At 41.5% G+C, this 24615-nt stretch overlaps 3 protein-coding genes across 5 annotated transcripts in view; 1 reads left to right on the forward strand and 2 right to left on the reverse strand.

The window, feature by feature from the left end:
• Positions 1–436: 436 nt before the first annotated feature.
• LOC143891356 (uncharacterized) lies at positions 437–1450 on the reverse strand. The gene is made up of 2 exons (XM_077395942.1): positions 962–1450; positions 437–862 (listed from the first exon to the last, which is right to left on the reverse strand). The coding sequence occupies exons 1-2, from the start codon at positions 1448–1450 to the stop codon at positions 437–439; spliced, it is 915 nt and encodes a 304-aa protein (XP_077252057.1).
• A 1257-nt stretch (positions 1451–2707) lies between these two features.
• On the reverse strand, positions 2708–3103 carry LOC143891357 (uncharacterized). The gene has a single exon (XM_077395943.1). It carries the CDS (start codon positions 3101–3103, stop codon positions 2708–2710), a length of 396 nt encoding a protein of 131 aa, XP_077252058.1.
• Positions 3104–6578: 3475 nt separating this feature from the next.
• CNGC1 (cyclic nucleotide gated channel 1) overlaps positions 6579–24615 on the forward strand; it is a 34979-nt gene continuing 16942 nt past the window's right edge. The window contains exons 1-6 of one of the 3 annotated variants that reach the window (XM_077395159.1): positions 6579–6759; positions 11387–11461; positions 14335–14448; positions 16155–16728; positions 17764–17979; positions 24023–24303. In XM_077395159.1, the coding sequence (XP_077251274.1) occupies positions 14405–14448; positions 16155–16728; positions 17764–17979; positions 24023–24303 (1115 nt within the window). In that variant the 5' untranslated portion in view covers positions 6579–6759; positions 11387–11461; positions 14335–14404. Of the gene's footprint in view, positions 6760–11386; positions 11462–12403; positions 12770–14334; positions 14449–16154; positions 16729–17763; positions 17980–24022; positions 24304–24615 lie in introns of all 3 variants that reach the window. The other 2 variants (XM_077395160.1, XM_077395158.1) reach the window with 2 other exon arrangements.

Genomic DNA, 24615 nt, shown 5'->3' on the forward strand with positions numbered 1-24615 from the left:
CAATCTTCAGATCCGCACAAAACTTTCTGAAATTCCTCGAGTCGAACTGTTTGCCATTGTCCGTTATGAGGACCCGGGGTATCCCGAATCTGCACACCACTGATTTCCAGAAAAAGTTCTGGACGTTCTGCTCGGTGATCTTGGCCAGGGGTTCAGCTTCTACCCACTTCGTAAAGTAGTCGATGGCGACAACGACGAACTCGCGGCCTCCGGAGGCCGGCGGAAAAGGACCTAAGATGTCCATTCCCCAGATAGCAAAAGGGAGAGGGCTGATGATCGGAGCCATTGGCACGGCAGGCTGGTGAACGGTGGGAGAAAATTTCTGACACTTCTCGCACTTCTTCACAAGGCTCAGTGCATCTTGTCTCAATGTAGGCCAGTACAGGCCTCTTAGAAGGACTTTGATGGCCAGGGCCTTGCCCCCAAGATGTTCTCCTCAAATCCCCTCATGGGTCTCTCGCAGGGCATACAGGGCGTCGGTTGGCCGGAGACACTTCAAGTACGGGAGGGTGTAAGATCTCTTGTACAGAGTCTCGCCGTCAAATGAAAACCTTGCTGCCCGCTGTACGACTTTCCAGGCCTCTTTTTTCTCCCCTGGGAGTTCTCCGCTGCGCAAATATCTGATGATCTGCATTACTACGACGGGCCGGTCATCAATACTGGAGGTCTTTAGGAACTCCATACGGATTTCTTTGAGAGCGGTGTAGCCTGAAGCCGCTAGCTTTGAGAGCACATCAGCCTTTGTATTTTCAGCCCGGGGGACTCTGATGAGCTCAAAACTTTCGAACTTGCCGGCCAGGACACGGACCCTTTGCAGATATTTGATCATTCGCTCTTCACGGGCCTCATATACTCCTTGAATCTGACATACGACTAGCTGCGAATCACAGTACGCTCTCAGTTTCTGAGCGCGGGCCTGAGCGGCGAGGTTCATTCCGGCGATGAGCGCTTCGTACTCTGCCTCATTGTTTGACGCACGGAATCCAAACCTCAAGGCATAATTCAGGACGAAATCATCTGGCCCTGTGAGGACTAGCCCGGCACCGCTGCCACCTTTATTTGAGGATCCGTCAACATACACCTCCCAGAGCGGCTCTTCAGAACACGGAAGCGGACTGGTCGGAGGAGGTGCATCCTCGGGCCCTGTAAGCGGAACCGCTTCGGCTTCGACCTGCTGCTCGGATATAGCCGGCTCTGCTGCTGTAGGAAGCGCTGCTTCTGACCCTGGGTCTGAATCTGGCATGGTACATTCAGCTATGAAATCCGCGAGAACCTGGGCTTTGATTGGCTGCCTGGGCAGATATCTGATGTCAAACTCGCTGAGCTCTACGGCCCACTTCACAAGACGACCTGAAGTGTCTGGGCGGTGGAGGATCTGCCTCAGGGGCTGTCCTGTCAGGACTTTGATCGTATGCGCCTGGAAATACGGCCTTAATTTTCTGGCCGCCATAACGAGGGCGTATACGAGCTTCTCGACCCGCTGATATCTTGTCTCTGCATCATGGAGGACCTTACTGACATAGTAGATTGGCTTTTGCTGGTGGTACTCCTCTCTGATCAGTACTGCTGCGACTGCCAAAGGTCCCGCTGAGAGATACAGAATCAGCTCTTCTCCTGGCTCTGGCTTCGAAAGTAACGGTGGAGAGGACAAGTACTGCTTCAGCTCCTCAAACGCCGCTTGGCACTCCGGAGTCCAGGGCGCGGTTTTTATACCCTTGACTGCGTTGAAGAACGGAAGACATCTTTCTGCGGACTTAGAGATGAACCGCCCCAGGGCAGCTACTAGTCCGGTCAGGCGCTGTACTTCTCTAATAGTTCTGGGCGGAGTCAGCTCCATCACCGCCTTGATTTTCTCAGGATTTGCTTCTATCCCTCTCTGGCTTACCATGAAGCCCAGAAACTTGCCCGCTCCGACGCCGAACGTACACTTGGTCGGATTGAGCTTCATGTTGTGCTCCCTCAAGACTTGAAATGCTTCTTCGAGGTCGGCAACATGATTACAGGCAGCTCTGCTCTTGACCAGCATATCGTCCACGTAGACTTCCATATTGCGGCCGATTTGCTCTTTGAACAACTTGTTGACGAGACGCTGGTAGGTGGCCCCTGCGTTCTTCAGTCCGAAAGGCATAACTCGATAGCAATAAGTCCCCTGATCGGTTACAAAGGATGTCTTCGGAATGTCGGGCTCATGCATTCTGATCTGATTATATCCTGAGAAGGCGTCCATGAAGCTTAACAGCTCGTGACCTGGGGTAGCGTCGATGAACTGATCAATCTTTGGGAGCGGGTAGCTGTCCTTCGGGCAGGCCTTGTTCAGGTCTGTAAAATCTATGCACGTCCTCCACTTCCCATTAGACTTCTTCACCATCACAACATTCGCGAGCCAGTCCGGATACTGGATCTCGCGAATGAAGTCTGCCTTCAGAAGCCTTTCCACCTCTTCTCTGATGGCCCTTCGCCTCTCTGGTGCAAAGTGCCTCCTCTTCTGCTTCACGGGCTTGCAGGTCTGATCAACCCCGAGCTCATGGGTGCTGATTGCAGGGTCGATGCCGGGCATGTCTGAAGGAGCCCAGGCAAAGACATCTGCATTGGCCCTGAGGAACTGAGTAAGATCCTGCTGCGCGGCCTCTGGCAGGGCAGAGCCGATCTGAACAACCCTCTGGTCATCTTCGCTATACAACGGGACAGATATGACGTCCTCGGCCGGCTAGTTTACTGTGATCTGGGCTTCATCCCTTAGATCAAACAGCTCGATCGGCAGAGATTCGGACGCATTCTTTCCTTTCAGCGCCGCTGCATAGCACTGCCTCGACTGGGGCTGGTCCCCTCTGACTTCCCCTTCTCCCCCTGGTGTACTGAACTTCATCTTCTGATGATAGGCGGAAGGAACGGCTCGGAGGAGATTCTGGCCGGGGCGGCCCAAGATAGCATTGTAGGCCGACTTGGCCCTTACCACCAAGAAGTTTACCATGGCGACGGATTGGCAGGGCGGCTCCCCGATTAGAACTGGAAGCTCGATCTGCCCTTCGACTTTGACCACTTCTCCGGGGAACCCGAACAGATCCGAGTTGGCCGGCTTCAAGCGGTCGGTTCCGATCAGCATCCGCTCGAAAGCGTGATAATAGAGGATGTCTGCGGAACTCCCGTTGTCGACCAAGATCTTCTTCATTTCCCAGTTGGCCACCAGCATGGTGATGACCAGGGCATCATCATGCGGGAGGATCAGGCCATCGAGATCTGCATCTGAAAAGGATATCTCGTTCTCTAGCCTGGCCTTCTTGCTGCAGGTATGGACGGCGTTCACCTGCCGGGCATATGTCCTGCGGGCTGATGAAGAGGCTCCTCCAGCGGTCGGCCCTCCTGAAATGATAGCAATAACACCATGAGGTTGAGGTTGAGGTACCTGAGGAGGGGGGCTGGCCGGGGCCGGAGCTTGAATGCGGTCGCCTAGAGGTTGAGCGTCGCGAGGGCTTCTGCTTCTGGGCTTCGGCTTTTCCTTGCGTTCACTCTTGTTGTCATCATTCTTCAAGTACCTTCCAAGGTACCCACGGCTGATTAACTGCTCGATCTCCTCCTTCAGATGAAGGCACGCGTTGGTGTCGTGGCTGTGGTCTTTGTGGAACCTGTAGTACTGGGATATGTTTTTCTTCGTCGATGAGTTCTGCCTCTCCGGCCAACGGATGAAGTCCTCTTTCCGAATGGCTGCCAGGATTTGTGCTCTGGACGCGGTCAGCCGCGTGTAATGCTCTCTCGCTTGGGGGCTTCTCCCCTTTCGAGAAGGGCTTCTCTCCCTGCGGGGAGGGCTTCTTTCCTTCTTCTGAGACTTATCATCCCTACACTGCTTGGTAGGGTTCTTCTCCTCGGGCCTTCTCCTGCCAGCGGAGTCCAGGGCGGCGAGAGTTTCCTCCACCGAGATGTACTCCTCCGCCCCGGCCATCAGGTCTGCGAGAGACTACGGGTTGTGCCGAGCCACTGCTCGCCTGAAATCAGTTGATCGAGCGCCGGCCAGAAGGGCGTTCGTGGCCGCGGAGGGATCCAGGTTAGGGACCTGGAGAGCTTCCCTGTTAAAGCGGCCAACGAAAACCTTCAAGGCCTCATCATCTCCCTGCCTGAGGGCCATCAGCGAAGCGGTCGTCTTCCTGGGTCTCCTGCTGCTCATGAAATGGCGGGCCAGGTTATCCCCAAAATCATCAAAATTGTCCACGGACCTGGGCTTAAGCCGCGAGTACCAGTCCCGCGCTGCTCCGGTTAACGTGGTGGGGAATGCCCGGCAAAGGAATCCATCCGACGCCCCGTGGAGGAGCATTGTGGTCCTGAAAGTCTCCAGGTGGTCCACGGGGTCGATGGTCCCGTCATACTGCGGAACCTGGGGCATCTTCCAGCCCGCGGGGGCCTCCGTGCTGAGCACTCTGTCTGAAAACGGTTGAGCGCTTGTAAAGATCCGGGAGGCAGGTCGGCCCTGCTCTCTGGCGAGCTCTTCGATCCGGTGGTCGATCTGCTGGATCCTTCGCAGCACCGGGTCCTCTCGTTCCTCAGCCCGGTGGACGGGCCTCTCTCTCCTTGCTGGCGGGCTCATAGCCGATCCGGACTGACTGGCCGGACTCCTTCGCCGGTGCCGCGACCCCTCTCCGTGCGTGGCGTCTCTCTTGCTGCCACGTCTTTGTACGGAGGGAGATCGTGACCGGTGATGCAGGGGAGGCTCGGGGCGCACATGCTTGTCCCGGGAGAGGTGATCTCGTCTTGTAGAGTGACGAGTCTGCTCCCGGGGCGGGGGCGTGTGCTCTCTGCGGGAGCTTCCCCTCCCCTGGGCGGGCTGAGAGGCCTCGGCTGGGTGCTGCTGGAGTGCGGTGGCCGGATTCCTGAACTGCGCAATCACAGCAGTCATTTCTTGGAAAATGGCCCGCATCTCCCTCGGGGTCGGGGTAGGGTCTGAACGGTCCGAGCGAGTCGGACTGCGCTCCCCTGGCGCCCCGACCTCTATCTGCGAGGCCAATCGCTCGCTTCTTCCTTCGCAGGGGGCTGTAGCCCGGGTCGTCCGGGAGGTTGGCACATGTTTTCCATGTTTTCCTACCATTGCTTAAGTGAGGTTCCGAACAGCTTTTTGTTGCGGGGTCCCACGGATGGCGCCAAATCTGTTAGGTCTAAAATTGGTAACAGGTTATGGTAGGGCTGGATGGGCTGAGCTAACAAGTCACGGCTGAAGGGCTGGTGGAGTCCTGCACTGCACAAGGGCACAGACAAGGAAGAAAAAGGTCAGAGGACCAACCCGGAGTGATACTCCGGACGGGCGCTTCGACACTCAAGTCAGTATGAGCAGGAGTGCAGAGCAATGTCAGAGCAAAAGCTTAGAGTTTTGATTTTCAGATCCCTCACCTTAGCACAAGTGAAGGCTATTTATAGTGATCCTGAGCCACCTGTCTAGGACAGGTGGTAGTTCTGAGCCACCTGTCCAGGATAGGTGGTGGCCTCTGTATGGACCAGGTCTCATACCTAAGGAGGGCAGGTGGAAGTCCCTGATTGGTCCAGGTGTCACACCTAGTAGGGACAGGTGTTGGCCTTCCAACGGTCCTGTGAGGGCCACGTGCCAGCAGCCAATTGGATGCTGAGTTCGGACCCATCAGTGCTGAGTCCGGACCCCATCAGGACCCACTTGATGTATGGTCTTGATAATTTATACCTGAGCCACATGTATGGTGGAGATTGTGTAAGGCCACCAATTTGGGTCGTTTGAAGGTTACGTATATTTTCCACTGACTAATTGTCAAAATAACATGCAGACGTAAGAGCACACATTTGATACGCAAAGGAACCGAGAATCTTTGTGTGAATAGTCTTCTTAAAATAACATTTTATTTACACACGCGGGGAAAGATTAAGTTTAGGAAAATCAACAAAAAGTAAAAAAAAACAATGAGAGAACGGAAATCTCATTAAGAAGATTGTGTCGTGAAAAAAAAAAATCAATGGCTCAGATCAAGGTCTAGAATCGCCATACACATGGTAGATATGGTAGTGGGTCCATCCGAATTAATGCTAACAATCATTTTTAATGCTTCACATGAGGGAATGTATGTGTAATTGAGACCATTGATCTTGTAAACATCATGAGGGGACCCCACGTTGCCTTCTGCCATGTGAGATCTCGAGTGTAGGATAAAGGACTAGAAAATCAATGGTTTAGCTTTTTTTGTTGGACCCTAAACGGGCTAATGGATCAAGGGCTAGGATCATCCAATTGAGTTGTCATTGGCCAGATTAGTGACCATAGGTCAGATCAGCGGATCCAAATCAGTCCACGTGGCATAATAAGACCCAAAATTGGCTCTTACGAAAGAGCCTAACAAGTAACAACCAATGAATAAAAGAGTTGGACGACATCAGTTATGTAGTTTTTTTTTATTAATCTCACCCTTTTGGCTGGTTTTATAACGGTGAAGTTACTACTCAATAGAAGTTAGGCCTCTTCCGTGACGTGTTTTTTTTTCCACGGAGGTTGACTCATGTCTCTGTTATTTTCTAAACAGTGTAAGTCTTTGGGTGGGGCTTCGTACTGCTCTCTCTCTCTCTCTCTCTCTCTCTTACTTTTCCTTGACTTGGAATTTCTGGCCTTTCTGAATTCACTCGCATGACAAGGGATTTCGAAGTCCTTGCCCTAGAAATATCCAGGAACTTTCTTCTCTCCCCCCCCCCGTACTTTACGAATTCCTCCTCATCTCTCCCGTCAAAATCGAGATTTTTGTTCTGCCGATGAAAGAACTGGTAAGATTTTTCCGATTCTGGTTCGATTTCCATTTTTTTTCTTTATTTTTGTGTTTAAATTCACCCGTGCTGTGATCTGTATAAGCTTTTGATTTTCTCAGAGTCTTTTTTCTGTTTTTTTTTGTACATTAATTTCGGCATAAAACCTAGTTATGGGTAAAATTGAATAGAAACCTAAGGAGATGCAAGATAATACTAGTCTTTTTAGAATTTTCTAGATATTTTTAGGGCTTATGTGCTTCATTTTCTATGCGAAAATCTTTTCAACTGATGGATTCTATATATCAATTCTTTGTAATTCGATTTTTGAATTGATTGAAATATATGCGTAGATTGATCTGTTAGGTACTGTGAAAGCAATCCCTTTCTCATCGGAAAATAGTAGAAAATCTTTAAAGCTGTGTTCAATCTGCAAATTATAACATGAAAACTTTAATTAGTTTGAATACTGTGACTTGTAGAACCATAAGAAATGATGTAATAAGCAAAGATTTTATTGATCTCAACAATACATTTTTGTCATTATATCATATTTCAGTTTGACATTTAAAAAAAAAAATCAAAATTCATAAAGTTTGTAACGTCTAATTTGATAATCTTAAAACTAAACTATAATCCAACTCCTAGTTCTACTTCTCTGAAACTTGTTGGCATTAATAATCTTATAAATCTTCAAAATATTATAAAATTTTTAAATATGTGGAATTCAATGGCAAAGAGAAAAAAAAAAGTACCAACCATTTCAACGCAAAAACAGAAAAAACGCAGGTTCAACCAAATCATCAAAGAAAGAAGAAAATAAAAATGTCCAAATAACAGCCATACCTGGCACGACTATTGTGAAACGAAACTTCTATTTGGCGTGGTAAGCTTCAACTCAAAGACCAATGCTTCTTTCAGCTTCTGTAAAATAATAACTATGAGGTAAAAGAATAAAAATATGTCGGGATTTCAAATATCCTCCAAGACAAAATAAAGGAAAGGTCCTAAAGTTTGTAACATCTAACTTAATAATCTTAAAAATAAACTATAATCCAACTCCTAGTGCTACTTCTCTGAGACATGTTGGCATTAGTGCTTATAAATCTTTAAAATATTCTCAAAAAATCAATGGCAATGAGAAAAACAAAATTACCACCCAATTCAACACCAAAATCGAAAGGCAGGTTCGACCAAATGGTCAAAGAAATAAGAAAATAAAAATAAAAAATGTCCAAAATAACAGCTATACCTGGCACGCAGATTGTTAAATGAAACTTATATTTGGTGTGGTATGAGATTCAACTTGAAGAACAATGCTTCTTTCCGCATCTATAAAATAACAATTAGGAAAAAAAAAAAGAAATGTCAGGGTTTCAAGTATCCTCCATGAAAAAATAAAACACGAACAAATTAATAGAAAACATTAAAAAGCAATGAAGGGATAGACCCATTGAATTCGAGTTTGAAAGGATAGACACATTGAAAACAACTGATATTGCTCCGGAGGCATCTTTCGTGGTAGAACGTTGATATGCTAAGGTAGAAAATCACAGAAAACGTAAAAAAAAAAAAAAACCAAATAAAAAAAACATACCTATTTGATGGATTTAAGTGATACCCTATCTTTAACGCTTCCTCCAGGAATCAAGAACTCGTCTTTTGCGATAGTCTAGAAAGCAACACATAAATCCGTATAAATCACCAAGCAAACTATACTTCACTATTCTCTGTTTTTTTTTTTTTTTTAAGTTGTTTCAAATCTTTTTTTTTTCTTTTTTGTGGCTGTGGGAAGAAAACAACATAAAGAAGAGAAAAGCCACTAATGCCATGTTTGATTTTTTTTTCTTTTCATTTTCACGATTTAGATGGAAATATATGGTTGTGTAGCTTATTCAGCGGGAAAACATTATAAAATGAAAGTTCCCATATGTAAAACAAAGCCAATCCTAGTCACATGAATTCCCAGCTAGGCCATGAACCTTTCCTGAAACAACCTCCTTCAATTACAGTGTTTTAAAAGTGAGTTTCCATTTATTAAACCTAAAAAAAATTGAAAGATAAAAAACCTTCCAGATACTAAACTTATTTTTTGATAAAAATTCCAGATACTAATAGCTTAGAGAAAAAAAAATTCTGGATACTATAACTTTAAGAGGGAGAAAAAAATTCAAAGATAAAAAAACTAAGTTAACCAAACAAAAAATGAAAAATTAATCTGTAAAATCAATTTGTTCCTAAAATTGGCTAAATTTATGGAGATTTTATGGAGATCATCTTTTGTGCTATATTTATGGAGATTATCTTTTTCTCGCAATTATTTAAGAAAGAAACATGATTTGGCAAAAATAGGAAACGGGATATGAAACTAATCAAGTTGTCTTTTTTTAAGATGAAACGTGAGTTGTCCCTAAAAATAGCATATTACCCAAACGATGCTTTTAAAAAGTAATTGCTAAAACTTCCCTAAAACAAACACACTTCAATATACTCCGTTTAAAATATTAAAATGACAAACTTACCCTTCCTCTTAAGTGTCTTTTCTCTCCCAATATTCTCATGCAAATCATGATTTATGAAGATGGGCAAAAATATTATCTCTTCCAATTTTTTCGTGCAAATTAAATGATAATAATGTTAATTTAGAAGGATTTCATAATAAACTGAAAACCCCTTTCAATAAAAATTGAATAGTGTCGGTTGGAATCATCTTTTTCTTCATGTCTGTAAAGCAAGAAATTTTAGAAAGATTTTTCGTTTGCAAAGTTTTCCAAAAAATTCCCACAGGGCCTGTTCGGATTGTAAAAAAAATATTGGAAAATTATTTTCAATCGATGGTTTAAGAGGGAAATGATTTGACTAACTAATTTATAGGGGTAGCATCATAGACTATAGGCTGAGTTCCCCAACTAAATGATTAAATAGGGTCGGTTCACCTTTTTTTTTACATGTTAAAAATAAAAAAAATTAGAACTTTTTTCATTTCTAAAATTTTCCAAAAAAATTCCTCCAATCTCCTTCCCTCTGCACAACCATTATTGCCTTTTCAATTTAATAATTCCACAAACATAGCTTGTCTTTTCAATTTTAAATTAATCAGTCAATATCATTTCCTTCTTAAATTAATAACTGTAAAAGAACAGAACACACATTTTACATAACTGAAAATACATGTGATCCTATCATATCGAATGAAAAAATCTCTGAAAAATAATTTTCAATCAGAAATATTATTCTTTCAATCCAATAGGAATTTGTTTGGAAACGGAAAATATTCTTAAAATTTCTTTATTAACAAACGAAGAAAAGATAACTCCAACAGACCCTCTTCAATTTTTATAGAGAAGGGTTTTCAATTTAATATGAAATCCAACAACTTGTAATTGGGGGATTTTTGACGAAAATATAGGGAAAGATAATATTTTCGCCCATCTTCATAATTTTTGCCTAAAATATAAAAAATGGGCTAAAATGACTTAGAGGGAGGGCAAACTTGTCATTTTAAAATTATTAATGGAGAATATCAATGTGTGTTTTAGGTGCATTTTAGAGGGCTTGTATTCTTTCTCCGGAAGAAGAAACAGGGAATAAATAGGGTTATGGTAAAAAAAGAAGAATAAACAGGAATTTAGTGAGAAAGACTTACGTTAGAAGAGGATTCGTTCATCTTCCCCTCCCATTTTCGACAGAAGTTTCCTCACCAAAATGAATTTTTTCTCTTCTACCTGAAAGGTAAAAATACCGATATAAGAAAAAAAAAAAGGAAAACAAAACGTCGTGAGGTATTGTATAAGGGAGAAGAAGAGGCAGTGTAGGCGCTTGGGTTTTTGCTCTGTGAGAGAGAAAGATAAAGAGGAAACATTAATGATAAAGATAAAGAGGCGTTTCAATAAATAAAGGGGAGAGAGTGAATAGAGAGTGAATAGATAGATATAGAGAGTGAAGGGTTGTGATCCTTCATAGGGTTTGATTGGAGAGAGAGAGAGAGAGAGAGAGAGAGAGAGAGAGAGAGAGAGAGAGAGAGAGAGAATAAAACGGTTAGAAAAGGCATATATAGGATAGCTGTTATAGAGAGGGTGCCACGTGGCAGCACCACAGTTACAGGATTCTGCTTTCTATATATATATAGGATATGTTGACTTTGGGTAATTCAGTCTATTACATTGACGGAAATATATGCGTCGATTAATCTGTTAGGTACTGTGAAAGCAATCCCCTACTCATCATAAAATGGTAGGAATATGATGACTGTGGGTAATTCAGTCTATAAACTTTCTTGGAATATTTTTTATTGTTTGGTAATGCTTTGAGATTGACAGCAATAGAAATCCGATAAATTTATTTGTTCTACCCTGAGTCTTTCAATTTCTGTGTCCAGCTCTGCCGTGTCGATAAAAAGTGTCCACCTTTAAAAGATACTGGCCGAGTTGCTGTTCAAATTTTTTTTTTTTTTAAAAAAAAAAAAAAACCAATAAGAAATTGGCCGAGTCACTGATTGTCTTGGTGTTTCTACTCAGAGACTGAATTGAGTTTCCTTGCAAGATTTGATTGGTGATTCATAAGTTTTAAGTCCAAGACTTAGTAAATTTAGTGAAGGATGATTGAGGCATGTGTAATCTGTGGTGTAACTTTGTCCGCTACGTGGCAGGAAATGTGCATGTTTATTGACACCATACTTCCAGTGTGAGGATCAATGAAGCACGGATACGGGTACGGGGTGCGGGTACGACACTTTATATTTGATTATATATTTATAAAAATTAAAAAATTAAATATTTTGTTAAGGAATTCAAACAATTTAATTGGAGAACAATCAAACAACAATAACATCACCAAAATCTAATATTACTTCTAAGTTGTTAGGTTTTCAATTATGGATATATTAGATATTTTGATATATTCCAACCCCCCCCCCCCGGAATATTTGTTAATTGAGACAGCCCCTCTATTGTAAATCTGTAATTTTGGATTTAATTCGAACCGGGTGTGCTTGGGTGCGCACCCGATACGTACCCAAACTAAATTTTCGTTTTGTTTGCTATTTGGGTGCGTATCGGGTATGCACCCAAAGAGTACCCAAGAGCACCCGGTACACACCCAAAGAGTACCCAAGAGCACCCGCTCCCGATACGCACCCGACACGGGTGCGTGGGCCTCCAGAGAGTACCCGTGCTTCTTAGGTGAGGATTCTACATGATAGTATTTGATGGGCACATACCTTATTTATATATTTTTACTTGTCTATACACTTAGTTTTATACATAAAATAGTGCATTGACATATATGTATATGGTTGCCTTTGCTTGGATGCCTGCATAAGCACATACATTTGTGCATGTGTGCATGTAGTATGTACCTATATGTTTTTTTTTTTTTGAAAGATAACAAAAATTTATTCCCATATGAAGTTTCTTACAAAGATGCGGACAAGTGGTCCCACAAATTCCCAGAAGGGATTAACAAGGATGGTTAATCACAAGAATAAAACATCTACATCCATCAACGATTTTCAAACGACGATGAAAGGATATACACACGTATGAGGAATTTCCACCCCCTCTTTCGCCAATTTGTCGGCCCGATAATTTGCCGACCTCCTCGGATGAAAAATTTGCGGATGGATTACACGAATAAGGTCTCTAATCTCGTCCAACGTATTATGCAGTCACCGGGGGCCGCCACATCAACCAGATGCCCAGGCAATGGTGTTAGCCGAATCACCTTCAATAATCAATGGTCCCATGTTATTATCAACATACCATTGCAGGCCGGATAGAAGTGCCTTCGCCTTCGCCTCCGCTTCATTAGCATCACACTCACCAATGGATCCGGAATAAGTCATGATCGTACGGCCCTCACCATCTCTAATAATACCGCCAATACCCGCTCTGCCAGGGTTTCCGAGGGAGCTTCCGTCAAAGTTAAGTTTGAACCAGCCATCAGGTGGTGGGTTCCATCTAGGCGTAATCCGATGCGATGACCTTTTCTCCCTGCTTATCATGAGCCACTGTCTCAGCACCTCCCCAGTAGAGTAAGGAATTCCGCCTTTGCTGCGGGACCATGCAATGATAGATAGCTGTATATCCAATACGATGTGTTGCCATGATTTTGCCTTATCGTGAAATATTCTGTGATTACGCTCCACCCATATGTGCCAAATAATTGCGAATGGCATTCCCTTCCACGTCAACTGACCAATATGTGGACATACATACATACATGCATATATCGGCATATATTTATTTATGTGATATGGACAGACGTACATGCATATCTTTAATTGTACTAATGTGCATGTATGTTATTTATACATTTATATACGTGCTACGACAACACAAAAACATTCACAAAGTGTACATGTGGATATATGTTGGAGTTTGAGTGTTCGCTCGTATATCTGCATGTGCATGTATATATTCACATCTGTATCTAATCTACATAGACACATGATCATACTTACACATATCTGCATGTATCTGTACATGTTACATAACCACATTTTTTTGGAATAGATCACCATGCTCATGAGAATTTATTTTTAAACACTTGGTTATAGTTTTCAATTTGCCTAGGTGACTGGCCTCGCCTAAGTGACTACCTAAGCAATGGACGCGTACATAATTGCCCTGGTATCAAGATCAGGGAAAGGTTATGCTATATGCATAGCAGAGGTTGGTAAATTGTTGAGGGGCACAACTGTATGAAATAAGTTCGTGTTTGAATGTTAAATTGTGTGAATCCTGTTATGCGATATCCATGTGATATATAGTTATATGCCTTCAACATTATGGGTATTTCAATCTTCCTGTGGAACCTAACAGGAATGATATAAACTTATAAAGGTACACACAAAAACCCAGGCACAGATTTCAATCAAAGTTCTTTTTATCATGATTGAATATCTCCATGAATAAATCCAGAAATTGTATAGTTAGACTAAACAATGTATGATAGTGTCACATTGATAAACTAAGCCCACTGTTTGTGGCACTCATGATGAAATGTTTGGACAATATGGTCAACCAATGGCTATAAGAAGCTGGTTTATCTATAGAGGGTTCTTGCTGCCAGATATGGACACTTGTAGACGGGTATTAGTTTTCCAGATTAGTGACTCCCTGCAACAATCTGCAATGTGGTTTTTGATATGAATTGCTTTTAATTTGTATCTTAGTTATCAGATACCGGGTGACTAGTCTGTTATGTATCGCTGATTCAGAATGTTCTATGAAACTTAACCTTGTTAGACCATTATAGCTTGAGCTGTTACTTATAATTGAACAGCAAGTTGGTGAATTCATTTGCTTTAAGGTCATATCGTATGGACCAAATATTTGCTTATGCATCCATTTCATTTGTTCCCTAATGAATTGTCCAAGCCTTGTGCTAAGCGTTCATTTTCTTTTGTGTTGAATGTTTAAGATAGATTGACTCTATCCACTGCATTTTTCAACTTATCGCCTTTTCCCATTCCATGTCCTCCTGACACACTTTACCTGGGAGGAAGAGTTTTTTTTTTTCCTTTTTTTGAAGTTGATCATTCTGATTGGTTGGCTATAGCACTATGGCACTTTCTAATGGTCTAACTGTATCTAGGTAAAGGAATATCTTGATCATCTTTGAAGTTGCGACATTAACTTTTTCACCATATTGGACAACTATATGCATGCAAACTAAAGTTATGAGTCACCAAGAGGAGAAATTTGTGAGGTCAGTCTCTTTTAGTTCACTGTATGTAAGTTTTAAATTTTCAATGCTTTCGACTCTAGATTGCTATTTGACACTTTCTCTGCACGCCACTTCTTTGCATTTATATAACAGATCAGCATGAGTGGAAAGGAATCTAGCTAACCTAAGAATATTTCTGTGGAAGTACTTATCACTTACTAGTTTCGTCTTTAGCATTATAAGTATTGATTATGATTTTTATGACTGCATTTTCTTCTATAAGCAGCAGGGATTTATTTGTGCAAAGCAAATAGATGAAGAGAGTCTCATCTTCCACTGTAACAGCATGCGTTGGAGTTTTATTTGTGCAAAGCAAAGGATAAGAACCTCTAGATGGTTGGAAAAATCACACCCATTCAAGCATTGTGCCTAATGATTGACAAGAAATCATGACTTGACTCCCTTCCACTTCTGGGATCTCACCGATCAGAATGGCTCAGCTATTTTCATTTCCCCTAGCATGGGGACTTTTCTTTCTTTCCTGCGAGTCATACTCATAGGCACTCAACTTCTATAGCCATGAAGTGATTAGTGGCTATTTTATTTTGACAAAACAAGAATGAATTCTCTCAGTGCCACTTTTCCGTCTAGTTTTTTTTTTCATGATTTTCACTATCCTTTTTCTTGGCTTTCTGAACATGATAAAAATTCCTTAATATTCCCACATTCAAGCAATGGTGCATGTTTTAGCAGACTTACATTGTGAAGAAGGAAAAGAAGATGATGATGATTATGATAATGATGGTGAAAACCATAACAACCTCTGCAATTAGCTAACTAGAGAACCTAAAAAGAGCAAAATACTACTTTGTCACTTTTTCAATTTATGGAAACAGAATTTTAACATGTGCTCTCAACCGGGGAGGAACCATATCCACTTCCCCTGATGTTGGTATGTATACCCAAATTGCAATTAGGGCCTTCTTAATTGCAATTTACACATGGCTACTGTTATTGACACTAACATGTTTTGATAACTGCACAGACCCATCCTGTCTTTTATTATTTAAACAGCTGTCAAAGGTTATTACAGTTCCCAAAAAGTTCTTAGAAGCCAAGTAAAAAAGAAAAGACAAGCTGAGTTTGTGCAATTTTTAAAACATGGCAGTGCCAATATCAGTAGCCTTCACACAAACTACACTCTAAAAGGCTCAAATTGCCCCCAAATTGTAATTAGGTAACCACCCAAGTGCACCCTTAGCTTATACATGAAATTTCTATTTTGTATGTAAACCACGCGTTTCCTATTGTTTTTCCATAAAATAATGTATTATTTGAGTATTTGTAAAATTAAATAAATACTATGTAGCCATTAAAAATAAAAAAATAAAAAAATACTATATACAGAGGCAGCAGGAGTTGCAAATTAGCTTGAGTCAAGCCAATCAAAGTATTCAAAGCCATTGGTAAAGTCAACAAGCTTAGTCGAGCTGTGAAAGTATGATTGTTATGCTGAACTACTTATATTTGCACCTTTATAAATAAATAAAAAAAACTACTTATATTCAGGTGGAAATGTTTAAGCATTAGGTATTGTTGTCATAATGCTGTATTATTTCCAAGTTCAAGCTATCTAATATGTTATTTGTAACTTGTTTATAGAATTATTCCACAGTTTCAATTCGCACTTTGATGCTTCGCGTGCATTTGACTTGAGACTTCTTTTCTTATATACATGATATGTTCAGGTTTCAGGATTGGAGTAGTCCAGAGGGATCTTTAAGTACCGAAAGGAAAGTTTCTGCAGAAGTTGGAGTATTTTCAGGAAAGATTAGAGGAACAATAAGCTCAGTGTCAGAGGGTATATTAAAAGGCTTTGAGTGGGGATCTGAAGGGGTTAGAAACATTAGAAAATCATTTCATGTCCGCTCTGAAACGGATTCATCTACAAACAGCTTGTGCTCTAGGAAGATTCTTGATCCCCAGGGTGCATTTCTACAAAGATGGAATAGAATATTCGTTCTGTCGTGTGTGATTGCAGTGTCTGTGGACCCATTGTTCTTTTACATCCCAGTCGTCAACCATGATAAGAAATGCCTTGGTTTGGATCACAACCTGGAAATCACAGCTAGTGTTTTGCGTTCCTTCACTGATATCTTCTATGTACTCCATATATTATTTCAGTTTCGTACTGGCTTTATTGCTCCTTCTTCTCGAGTATTTGGAAGGGGTGTTTTAGTTGATGATTCTTTAGCAATAGCAAGAAGATATTTGTCATCATACTTCCTAATCGATATTCTTGCTGTCCTTCCCCTCCCTCAGGTACGCGAGTTGTTTCAGCTTAATTTATTTATTAGGGGACTTTCATTATTGTCTTAAGTACTTTTAGCTTCTATGGTTTGTGCAATAAGACTTTACTCAAATCGGTTGCAATTTCATGATGCTTTTAGGTCTTATTTCCTTTAATGGATAAAGCACGCCTTGTATTTTGGTGGGCTACATTGGACTTGAGACATTTGCGTGATTAGTCTGGTCATTTCTTTTTTCCAAACAAATCTTATACATTAACAACAAAATATTTCTTAGATCCATTTTCTGAGATCTTGGAAAAAGAACCCCAGACCCATTCTCCTGTTTCAATTTAAGGAACACTTATATCTATTATGAATGCTAAAAGAACTTTAAATACTTGTTTAATGCATCGATAATCATGAACTTGTGAGAAACTATTATAAATGTTATAGTTTTGTTGTATGCATTCATCATATTCTTTCTTTCTTGAATGCATGACTTACTCCAGTTAATTTGTATCAAGCCGAGGTTATGGTCGCTTTGATGTAGTTGTTTGTCAACTTTATATGGTTGTTGTGCCAGAATATATTTTCTTGTTCTCTGTTGTGTATACTTTATGTAAATGTTGGTTAAACATATAATGCCCATCACATTGAAGTTTTGTGCTGATCTTAGAAATGTAAATGTTACATTATCACAAGATGCCTTATATGCATGATGAAATAAAGTTCAGCAAAGGATAATTTTCCTTGTTCCATTTTTTATTATATATATATATATATATATATATATATATATATATATATAGATATATATATATATGTGTGTGTGTGTGTGTGTGTGTGTGTGTGTGTGTGCGCGCGCGTGCGCGCCTGTGTGGGTGTGCCTATGTGCGTGCGTGCGTGCCTTTGTGCTTGTGTGCGTGCGTGTGTGTGTGTGTGTCGTAGTTGAAATCCAAAAAAACTTTGCTGAAATGTAGTTTTACCCCTTGAGGCAAGCATGCTATTAAGATTTAGTTTTCGTGAGAAGTTGTATCATTTTTTTTATATGCTTTTATCTGTTCAGGTTGTTGTTCTGTTTATAATTCCTAGATTGAGAGGAGGGTCAGCACCATTGGCTGCAAAAAACACGTTGCGATTTATTGTTCTTTTCCAGTATATACCGAGGCTTGTTCGGATCTATCCTCTATATAAGGAAGTCACACGATCTGCTGGTATAATCACTGAGACTGCATGGGCTGGAGCAGCTCTCAATCTTTTTCTTTACATGCTTGCAAGTCATGTAAGTTTTTATTATGATCTACATTGTTTTAATTACTCTAGCAATTATACTGAAACAAATACTTTGTCATATATTTGTTTCGGCTTTAGCGTTTATGAATGCATAAGTTGAATTTCAGCATTTTTTCCACTCTCTCCCTCTCTCTCTCTCTCTCTCTCTCTCTCTCTCTCTTCTGTAATTTGGGATTCCAATCCAATGTTACTATGGTACCACACCTTGAGCAAAACCCGTTTCTTGTACGAAATGGTTTTGGAAATGGATATCAGACAATGTTCCCAAATGGTTGGGATGTTGAACAATCATTTTTTCAAAATCTTTGGGAAATCCGTTTTCCTTCTCTGCCCCAAAAGAGTATTTTGGCCTCAGTGCCATTTGCTTATGTTCTAGTTTTTTACTGTGTTTTTATTGCTTAATTCATATATTCTTTTTCTGCTTCGCTAGTCTTATTTTTTCCATGGTACTGGGGCATCTAATGAATTTTGCAGTTATTTTCATAATAACATAGTTGACCTATCTTAGTGCATTCGGAGTCAGGAACTTAAAACTTTACATATAGATTTATCAATATTTTAGCGGTTAAGATTAAGTGCTTTCCGGACTTGTGACTTGGTATCCAAACTTTTTTCTTGGGATATCTTGAAAATCAAGCAAATCTACAAGTCCTCATAAAGTTAGCTATAGTTTCCTTATTATTGTTTTCTGGTCTATTTTGCACAATGAAAGGGGCAGAGACATCTAAAAGTACATAGGGTGTTGTAGAAGAGATTTAGGCATCTGGAGATTTAATTTTTCGAGAGAGGTCAAACATCATTTCCTCCTTTTACTAGAAAAATGTGTGTGTACTCTCTCTCTCTCTCTCTCTCTCTCTCTCTCTATATATATATATATATATATATATATATATATATATATATATATATATATATATATATATATATATAGGAAAGTGTCTCTAGTCTCTCCCCTAGATAAGCTTATCTACTCCTCCCTTTAAAAAAACACAGTGGGCCCACGCTGTTTGGATGATCCAAAGCATTCATTTGATAGGTCCTAACATAGATAGGGTGTGCCCAAAAAATCAGCACCAAAGGGTCATCCTAGAACTTCGTTTTGTGGTGCCTTGTGGTACCCAGAATGGACACATATAAACGTCCACGTTTATATGCGTCCATTTTGGACACGGTGTGCCCAACAAAATGAAGTTCTAGGATGACCCTTTGGTGCTGATTTTTTGGGCACACCCTATCTATGTTAGGACCTATCAAATGAATGCTTTGGATCATCCAAACAGCGTGGGCCCACTGTGTTTTTTTAAAGGGAGGAGTAGATAAGCTTATCTAGGGGAGAGACTAGAGACACTTTCCTCATATATATATATATATATATATATATATATATATATATATATATATATATATATATATATTGGTTCTCTCTCCTTATACTCATGAAATTATGCCCCCCTCAAGGTAAAATTAATTGGTTTTCATGCATGTGTGGGGTGCTGACTTACTATTTTGATGTTTACGTGTAGAATCCTTGTTCTTTATAGAGACATACCTTTTCGTATGGGTTCATCTGGTGGGATCTATTTAATTGGGGCCGATTCAATGAGAATAAAAATACTGCATTCATCAAGGTTATTTCCAAGGAGAATGAGGTGGAAGTAGAGGATTCCAACCTGTTAGAAGTGTATATGTGCCAAAGGGCACTATGATCATTGTACTTTATTTCCCTTTATATAAATACATAAGTGAGGGGGCGCTCATCTCCATTCACTCTCGTTCTTTCTCTCACTCTCATCTCTTCTTCCTAACTCAACATGGTATCAGAGCCCTAGGGTGTTTGATCCCCTAGGGACCACCATTGTCACCCCCCCCCCCCCCCTCTTCTCTTTCTTCCTACTTGGCCTTACCATCAACAAAACCCAAACCCTAACCTCTCCTATTCTTCTTCTTCTTCCTCCCTAAAATAAAACCCTAACCCCATTTGCTAACCTCTCCTCCTCGCTGACCTTCCCCAGTCCACCTCCATCTCTCGCCTCCCTCCCTCACCAACTCTGCCTCTCGCCGGACCGCCCCTTTGACCCCCCATTCCCGCCGGACACCACCCTCTCCCTCGCTGCCCTCCCCTCCCCTCCCCTCCCCGCCGCCATCCGAAAACTCCCTCCACCTCTACCCGCCAACTCCTCCCTCCTCTAAACCCTCGCCCATCCACTCCTCACCTTTTTTTTTTCCCGCCCCTAATTCTTTGAGTCTGTTTTTCCTCCTCCTTCAACCACTAATCTAAGGGGTCATTTTACTCTCTCTCTCTCTCTCTCCTTCATGACTTAAATCCTATTTGATGTATTTTTCATTCGTCTCCGCGGCCCTGATTTCGTCTCCTAGCCTTCCTTCGCATCCTGGCTAGTGCTCATATGTCTCTTTCTGCTATGTCTCTCCATCAGAGCTGCAGTATCATGGCCGGGCCCGTCGTGTTATCTTTCTGCTTTGCCTCTCTTTTGCTTATCATCCGCCGTTATTGTTGCAAGTCTTCTTTTCTTTCGTCGTCTATATGAATCCTCATGTCATCATGGATCCGCCCTGTTCCTTCTGTCAACACGATGACTCCACCTACGACTTCATCTTCAAATTACTCTCCTAGTTACTCTCCTTCTGTGGAGCATTCTTACCCACAGATGACTTCAGAGAAGCTCGACGGTTCAATTACGTCAGTTGGCGTATGGCAGCTGAGACCTACCTCCTGGCTCGAGTTAAGGTAGCTCTCATTGAGCGTGATCCCCCACCGTCCACGGATCCATCCTATGACCAATAGCGGTAGGATGATGCCTTGATCCACACCCTCCTTTGGTAGAGCATGGCCTCTCATGTGGCTCGCACAATGATGTGCCTAAAAACTTCTAAGGACATCGGGACCACTGTTTTCTATTCTGGGGTTGACAACCTCACTCATATTTGCTCCATCTACTCCGAGTGGATGCGCCTTCATCGTGGCGATACTCCTCTATCTGCACACTATAGTCACTTCGTTTATCTATGCCAGTAGCTCGATGTCTTCATGCCCCTCACTGCTAATGTCATTGTCCTCGCATGGCAACGGGACCAGCTCCGTGTTGTTCATTTTCTTGATACCTTGGGCCCAAACTTTCTACCCCTTCGACAACATATTATTGGCTTAGGGTCTATCCCATCTCTCACGGAGGTTTATTCACATGCCCAACAGTGTCTCCAGAGTAGCTCATCCCCTACTGTATCTGTCGATGGCTCTGCACTTGCAGCATATGATAGCAGTAACTGTTTTGGTCTTAGCAGTGGTTCCTTTGGCCGTGGTAGAGGCCGTGTAGGTGACTGGGATTCTGGTGGTGGCCGGGGTACTGGTGGGCGCGACTGCCCGTATTGCACTTATTGTCGAGGGAGGGACATCTTATTAATACAAGATGCCTTACATCCTGCCCGGCGCACCTCACCGCCAATGGCCTTCTTGATGCCTCAACATCTTCCTCCATCCCAACGACACCTGATGATACTTTCCTTCACTCCAGGGCAGACTATGAGGAGTTTTAGCACCTCCGTTTGAGTAGTCAACCGCCTATTGCGAGTTTTGCACAGCCAGGTAGTTCACCTGTCTCTCTCTCCTTACTCGTTCTAGCTCCTGGATTATTGATTCAGGGGCCTCGAACCACATGATAGGTATTTCCTCTTCCCTTAGTTCCTTTAAGCCTTTTCCCTCTATGTCTCATTCTATCACTCTTGCTGATGGGACCACCCCTCCCATCTCAGGTATTGGTTTTATTTCTCCATGTTCTGGCATTACTCTATCATCTATTTTCTGTGTTCCTATGTCTCCTTTTAGTTTGGTTTCTTTTAGCCAGATCACTAAGAATCGTAAGTACTCGTTCTCATTTTTTCCATCTTATTGTGTATTTCACGATCTCTCGATTGGGAGGAATATTGGTTCGGGCCGTGAGGTGGATGGCCTCTATTGCCTCGACTGTGATCCCCCCTGCACTGTTTTGCATAACTCAGTAGATTCGCATATGTGGCATTGTCGTCTTGGCCACCCCTCTATCTAGAAGCTTCGACAGTCATCGGCTATTTCTTCTCATGTCCAGTCCTTTCATTGCGAATCCTGTTGAACTCGGGAAGCACCACCGTGTGTCTTTTCCCTCTAGAGTTGTTAGTAGAGTCTCGCGTCCTTTTGATTTAGTGCATTCAGATGTATGGGGTCCCTCGTGGACTATGTCTCTTTCTAGATATAGATATTTTATCATTTTTGTGGATGATTTCCCTCGTGTGACTTGGTTATTTTTACTTAAAGAACGCTATCAGGTTTAGCTTCAAAATCTTCATTGCGAGTCTTGTGAACTCAGGAAGCACCGCGTGTCTTTTCCCTATAGAGTTTGTAGTAGAGTTTCACGCCCTTTTGATTTAGTGCATTCAGATGTATGGGGTCCCTCGCAGACTATGTCTCTTTTTGGATATATATATATATATATATATATATATATATATATATATATATATATATATATATATATATATATTTTATCGTTTTCGTGGATGACTTCTCTCGTGTGACTTGGTTATTTTTACTTAAAGACCGCTCTCGTGTGACTTGGTTATTTTATCACTAAGCCACCTTTTCACATTGAGCGAGTCTCCTTCTACCACTACCTTATTCAAATCTTCATTCTCAAGATACCTTATTCCTTGGTAGGTAGCACGCACTTCAGCTTCATTAGCATCCGTGACTCTAATGGGACCTACAAAAGCCCATTTCATAGCTTCAAATTCATCCTTCAAGATTCCCCCAATTCCGGCAGGACCAGGGTTCCCCATGCTAGACCTGCCAAAGTTTAGCTTCAAAAGACCATGTGCGGGAGGTTCCTAGTCTTGGAAAATCTTGGGTTCTTGACCTAAACCACCACAAATCTCCTTCCATCCATACCATAAATCATGGACGGATACAAATCTAAAGCAAGGAAGGGTTTTCACCCATGATTAAGTTACAGCCAGAACTTAATTATTTTTGTGCGGGCAAGCTACAAGCATATAGTTATTTATATTTTTGGCTTAGTACTTTATTTATGTGCTATTGGGTTATATTTTTTACATGGTTCATCTTTTGATATATAATTATATTTTTTAACTAAATTTCTGTTTTGTCAGAAACTCTTACGAGTCACGAGTCATAAAATTAAGAAATCGAGTCACGAGTCGAGTCACGGGTTGACAACTATGGATAGAATCCTAGTAGATTTACTTGCTTCATGTGCTCTTGCTGGGTTGGTAGTGGTTTTAAAAACAAGAAGGGGCTGATTATTAAAGCGTCTTTTTCGGTATGGTAAGGACTCAACTGAAGCCAAAACATTGGGTCTTTTAACTGGGTTGGGTATTCTAAGGATCATTTATTGGTTTCTCTATGGTTGAAGGGGACTTGTCAAATGTTATTGCTTCGGCTACCCAAGGTAGCCCGGGTTGTGGTGGTTCTCTATCTCTATTTTGGAGAATGTTGACCTTGATCATGATTGTGCCTTTTCTCAAGCACTTCCCTAGAAGAACCAATGAGGTGGCCAATAATCTCGCCTGGCAAGGGGTTGAAAGAACTTCTCTTATTGTCGGGGACTCTACATATTGTGTAGTGGCATTTTTTTGATGGTTTTGGTATTGTTGAGTGTGTTCCTGTTTGTTTTTTCCTTGGGAACAGCTGTCCCCGTTGATTTTTGTCTTTTTCCAGTTCCTGCTGCCTCAATCAAAATCATGTTATCACTTACAAAAAAAATAAAAAGTTCCATGTTTGAAGGTACTGTCTGTTATTATCGCAATCATGAGTAAACTGATTAGTAGTAGTTAAATTGGTTTCTGATGTTATGTAGTGCCCTCTGGGAATTCATCTAATTATTATTATTTGTTTAATTATGATCACAATTAGGACCTTACCTATGTGATTCAGCAATTTCTCATAGATGCCACAATTATTATCACTACAAGAAAAAGTAGGGTGTGCCATTTTTCTTCTGACAGACCCATGTGATTCTCATCAGGGAATTGGAGCCTTTTGGTATTTACTCTCAATTGAACGAGAAGATACATGCTGGCGAAAAGCTTGTCATAAAGATGCACTATGTATCCGTTCTTTATATTGTGGAGGAGATGATACAAGAAGCAAGGGATTTCTAGATATTTCTTGCCCTATAAAGGAACCTAATGCAACAATATTTGACTTCGGAATTTACCTTCTCGCCCTTCAGTCTGAGGTGGTCCAATCGAAAGATTTTCTACAGAAGCTATTTTACTGCTTTTGGTGGGGACTACAAAATTTGAGGTTCGTGCATATAAAGTTTCTCTTTTGCTTATTTTCATCAAATTCCATTCTTTTTTAAAGTGTTGGTGCACATTTATTATTTTGATGCAAGTTGCAAACTTATACTCTTTGTATTATTAATTATTTTTCTTCACATGTATTATGGGAAACATGTGAGAAATGCAGCAATGTGTTCTTGCACTTGTCGCTTCCACACTCACTAGTAGTCTAGTACTGATGGTGCACATTTGTGGTTTGCCTAAAAAATTAGAAGGTGTCTTTTTCAAAAACTATTGTAAAATAGTTTAGTGTTTGTGGGGGAGCTAAGCTTTT

This window comes from Tasmannia lanceolata, unplaced genomic scaffold (assembly GCF_043159265.1).
Source record: "Tasmannia lanceolata isolate RefF3 unplaced genomic scaffold, GAP_Taslan_0.1 ptg000013l, whole genome shotgun sequence".
Taxonomy (NCBI): domain Eukaryota; kingdom Viridiplantae; phylum Streptophyta; class Magnoliopsida; order Canellales; family Winteraceae; genus Tasmannia; species Tasmannia lanceolata.

What these genes read in the sequence shown, in the direction of transcription:
- LOC143891356 (XM_077395942.1), bottom strand. Translation starts at nt 1,450, where the DNA reads ATGGCGGCCAGAAAATTAAGGCCGTATTTCCAGGCGCATACGATCAAA. An exon ending in TCCGTGCGTCAAACAATGAG is followed by an intron (nt 863 to 961) that starts GCAGAGTACGAA and finishes GTCGTATGTCAG; the next exon opens with ATTCAAGGAGTATATGAGGC.
- LOC143891357 (XM_077395943.1), bottom strand. Translation starts at nt 3,103, where the DNA reads ATGCTGATCGGAACCGACCGCTTGAAGCCGGCCAACTCGGATCTGTTC.